We start from the raw sequence: 4,727 nt of genomic DNA, 5'->3' as shown, positions 1-4,727 counted from the left end.
ATAATTTTGTTGGGGCAACCAAGGGAAACCCGAGGTCGGCTGGGTGTGGGGGGGTGATAGGAAATGAGGTTGGATCTATTGTATTGTGGCGGTGGCACTCCCCATGGGATCACATACTAACCACTTAGCCGGCACCATGGCTACTTACCAAACCCTTTCCCTAGTTAAATCGATGGGATTTACTAAAGTCTGGATTGAGGGAGATTCTAATAATATTGTTCATTGCCTAAAGGGCCTATCCTCCCCTTCATGGACCATACAAAATATCATATCTCAAGCTAAGGAGATAATCAACTCTTTCAAGCTATGTGTTGGGTCTCACGATTATAGAAAAACCAACACTATTGTTGATTGGGCTGCCAACATGGTTGTCCATGCTGATCACATGATGAGCTAGATCTTCCTCACAATGTGGGTGCCCTCCTTATTTATGATAGAGTGCATGGTTATGAGGGACTGATAAGTAATTAAGACAATGCACTTATCAATAAAAAAGGTCATAATGAATCGAAAAGAGTAGAGCTCGAATATTGAGATGGCTTCCTAACAGACTCTCTCCATCTCAATGTTATCAACATAGTATAATTTCTTAATTTTAGGAATTTGAACATCGTCCAAATTAAATGTAGGCACACACTCATAACACATTCACTTTTACTCTTTTTCAATCCAAGAGTTAATGAATATGCCCCTACTTTGTACTCTATAAGTGATCATATATATCATAAAAATATTCTCTTATAGTAAAGCATTGTAATTTCCTTGGTTTAAATCAATATCAAAGTTACATCCTTTTCACCCTAGGTCAGATTTCTAGGTATTTGATGTTTTTATGATTTGTTGTTATTTCATAAGGGCTACCTTGTTGTAACCTTTCTATTTTCTTTGGGTTTAAGTTGTATTTTGTCATATCTATAATAAGTTGGGGCCTTCCCCATTTATTTTAATTAAAAACATCCACTATTTTTTTAAAAATTTACAATTGAGCCTTGGAAATATGTAAACATGTAGCATTAAATTGTTGTAATATATTTTTTAGAGGATTCTTTTATGTAGGGAAATGATTTCATAAAGTTGCCCAAAATTTATATTTCTTTCATCATAAATAGAGAGTTATTTTGGCCTTATTGGTATTCAACATTGAGACTTATCCTTGCATGCTAAGTGCATTAGAGCCCTTGATGATATCTAAACTTGAAAGATCTGGGTTAGGTAGTATATATTTTGTAGTTTTCCCAATGGTCACAAAATGTAAAGAGAGCTCAATTTTCATTCTCTCCTTATCATGAAGGAACCTATTTAGATTCAAGGAATGTTTGTGATGAAAAAACATATCAAAGTATCAAAGTCATTTGAAGCTATCAAGTTCTAAATTTTATGAAAAATAATTATTTTTTTATTATGGATTACTTATTATTAAATAGTCCATTTGATGGTTTGTTATGATTACTTGCTAGGATCTAAGCCTCTTGTTAAGGTTCCACAACTTCATACTTTTAAAAAATTTAATTGAGTCATTAGGCTACTTTTAGATCTCTTTTAATGAACTATTAAAAATTTATAATTGTGGCCTAAGCACAAATTGAAAGATAAAATTACCAATTAGAATTTCAAATTCTTTTAAACTATTCTTGTTTCTATCCTTAGAAAAATGCTACACAAAATAAGGGTGAGGATTTTTAGATTCTATTGAAAAAATTAGAGATTGTATCCTAGTACTCCTTTTATCAATGCCAACCTTAGAAAATGATGTGTTTAGTTCTCTCTACATTTGCATATGTTGGAAAAGTTAATGAAAAATGATACTTGTTATCTTTTGTTGGATTTTGGAATTGCATATTTAAGACTGTTTGAATATTCATTCTTGAGTTGATGTTTTCTTTGACTTTTCTTGTATTCTACATAAGATTCATCTAACTAGTTCAAGAATGATTCTTTTGAGAGTTGTGATTCATTGTTGTCCATTTTGTAGACACTAAGTTACTTTGCAGCATTTATTTTAGCTTTAGTCTAGGCTAGCTCGATAGCAATAAATTTCCTTACCTTGCTCTATCTAGCTATTCTTCCTACCAAAAATGATACTAAACCTTTAGATGATAAATAGGCTATTGAAAACGGTATTCTTATAGACCAAGAGCTTTCTTTAGATAACCAAGACCTTCTTGATAGCTAAAATAAGTCTAACAACCAAGATCTTCAAGACGCAACTTTTCCTATATTCAAAATACCATATAAATACAAAATGACTACTATTATTTAAACACTTGCACAATAAGAAATATTTTACGATAGACTAACCAGAGATTATAATGACAAATATTATCTTAATTGGCTATCGGCCCATTTATTTCAATAAATAAAAGAGATTTGCTGTTAACATCGTTATTTTTTTCAAAAACACGAAGATCAGTCACTCCATGGCACGTCACGAGCATATCGAGAACGCCCCATTTTTCTACCTTGTAGAAAAAGCAGCTCCCCTGCACACCGACATTCTACGCCATCCGACAGCTATTTTCCCTTATCAAAACCGTGTCCATCTTCTTCTTCTTCTTCTCGAAGGAATCCCACTCCGCGTAGATGTTAAACTCTATCCATTCCACCACATTCTGGGGAACCCACAAATCTGTGGGTCCTGATGCGTATTATATATGGTCCTGAGCAAGCTCTTGAAGCTACAATCATCTCCGTTTTCTTATAAGATCAAAGTTCTTACCTGGTTTTCCTTCAAAATTCTTTCTTGTAATCAATCACAAAGCTTCTCTAGCCGGTCTTCGATGGAGTGCAGTGCATCAGTTGGAGGTCTCAGCTGGAATTTTGAGACTAAGAAGTAGAGTTAGAACAAAGCAGTCTGTACTTAAAACGACTACAACTATCAGGGCATTTCAATCTCAAAATGCTCCCCACTTTTCTTCTTCTTCTTCATTGTATGATGTTCTCTGTATCTCTCCCGACGCGAGTGAGCGTGATATAAAGAGCGCATATCGTCGGATGGCTCTTAAATACCATCCTGACGTCTGCCCTCCTGCAGAGAGGGAAGAATGTAACAGTTTGTTTCTTCAAGTCCAGGAGGCTTATGAAACTCTATCGGATCCTCAGCTCCGCCAGGATTACGACTGGAGACTGCAGAACATGTTCACAGTAGGCGATTACGAAGGCAGATTAGCGAGTAGTCATGTGTGGGAAGCTCAACTGATGGAGTTGATAAAGAAGAGATCTGGTTATAATTCATCATCTTGGGGCAGCAGAATGAGAAGACGAAATCTATCATCTTGTTAATAATAGATTTATTCATCTCGTCATTTCTCCTTTATTGGTTGTAAGTTGGAATGTATAAAGAAGTGAATATAGTGTCTAATTCCACCCTAAGCTCCATTTTCTGGGCAAGCTGTATATGCCGTCTGTAAATTGTCATCCATCTTTGGGAAAGGAGAAACAAATAGGTTAATTGTCTAATAAATAATAATAATACGCTAATTTTCCAATATAAGAATGATTATCTGTGATTGACTCTGATTGGCCAGTCTTTACCACTACCTTAGACTCCTTTGAAATGTTTAATGTCTGTCTGATAGTTGCAGTACTTGAGGCTACACGGAATGCTACTGTAGCAGTTCTGATACAAATTACGACTTTGCACTAATGTTTGATTACGGCAGTTACGTGGAAAGGTGATATCTCTGTCGAAGGAGATTCGACTTTATTTACTTCGTTGGAATTTGCAAACTCAGCAAGTTTGACATTTTAAGATATATAGCCTTTGAAATTTGTGGGTAAGCTATAGTCGAGGAATTAGAGTTTTAGTTATATACGTGTGAATATAACGTGGAATTGTGGAATCATTCTTTTAAGGAAAAATATGTGGAATTGTGGAATCATTCTTTTAAGGAAAAATATGTGGAATTGTGGAATCATTCTTTTAAGAAATATGTTTGTATTCCTTAAATTCACTTTTAAAAAAATTGTACATTTAAGTTAAAATAAAAATAACTTACAAATAAATTTAAAAAATAGAATTATTAATTAATTTATTTTTCTTTTAAATATTTAATGTTAAATTTTTAAGTTAATAATTGAATGAAAATTTCTTGATAATGTGAAATTTCAAACTTTTGAATTATAAAATATTTTTGGTTAAGTTTTTTAGAGTCATCAAGAGACTCAAAATATTACTAAATCCTTGTAATAAACCTTCTATAAGGAAATTAAGTGAAAAGCTATAATATTAATAACCATAGAAAAAGGTATATAAATGTGTACAAAAGAAAGTTTTACGTAAAAATGGTAAGGATATGTACATGAGATGATAGGACTAAAAGTCTAACTACCTCTCCAAAGATGTCACTGTGGGAACACTTGCAACAGTTTTGAAAATGTGTAAAGTGTGTATGAGGTGAGACAAAAATTTGAGAAAGTCTCTTAATCATCTGAAGTGTAGTTTGAATAGGTCTACTAAGAAAAATTAAACTAGACAAGTAAAAACCCTTTTCACACTAATGTCCCTCTTAAGTGATACTTACAGAAAAAGCTAAATACTAAAATATAATTCTTGACAACTAGCCTTGATGGGGTACCCATGTATAATAATAGTCTTAGAAATGGTGAAAAAGAGAAAACTCTATGCAAAAAATTCCTCTATAAAAATAAAACCAATACAAATAGAGGTGTATTTAGGAGAACTTCCTTCACCCTAAGAATATATCACAACTCAAGATAGTGAGGTAATG

The 4,727-nt window shown here is 33.2% G+C and overlaps 1 protein-coding gene across 1 annotated transcript; it reads left to right on the top strand.

The window, feature by feature from the left end:
- Positions 1-2,417: 2,417 nt before the first annotated feature.
- On the top strand, positions 2,418-3,474 carry LOC131049776 (uncharacterized). The gene is made up of 2 exons (XM_059220766.1): positions 2,418-2,632; positions 2,676-3,474. Exons 1-2 carry the CDS (start codon positions 2,418-2,420, stop codon positions 3,277-3,279), a joined length of 819 nt encoding a protein of 272 aa, XP_059076749.1. The 3' UTR covers positions 3,280-3,474.
- The last annotated feature ends 1,253 nt before the right edge of the window (positions 3,475-4,727 follow it).

The sequence above is a fragment of the Cryptomeria japonica genome, chromosome 5, assembly GCF_030272615.1.
Source record: "Cryptomeria japonica chromosome 5, Sugi_1.0, whole genome shotgun sequence".
Lineage (NCBI taxonomy): Eukaryota > Viridiplantae > Streptophyta > Pinopsida > Cupressales > Cupressaceae > Cryptomeria > Cryptomeria japonica.
Note: the sequence above shows the minus strand (reverse complement) of the source record. Positions and strands in the feature narration are given on the sequence as shown.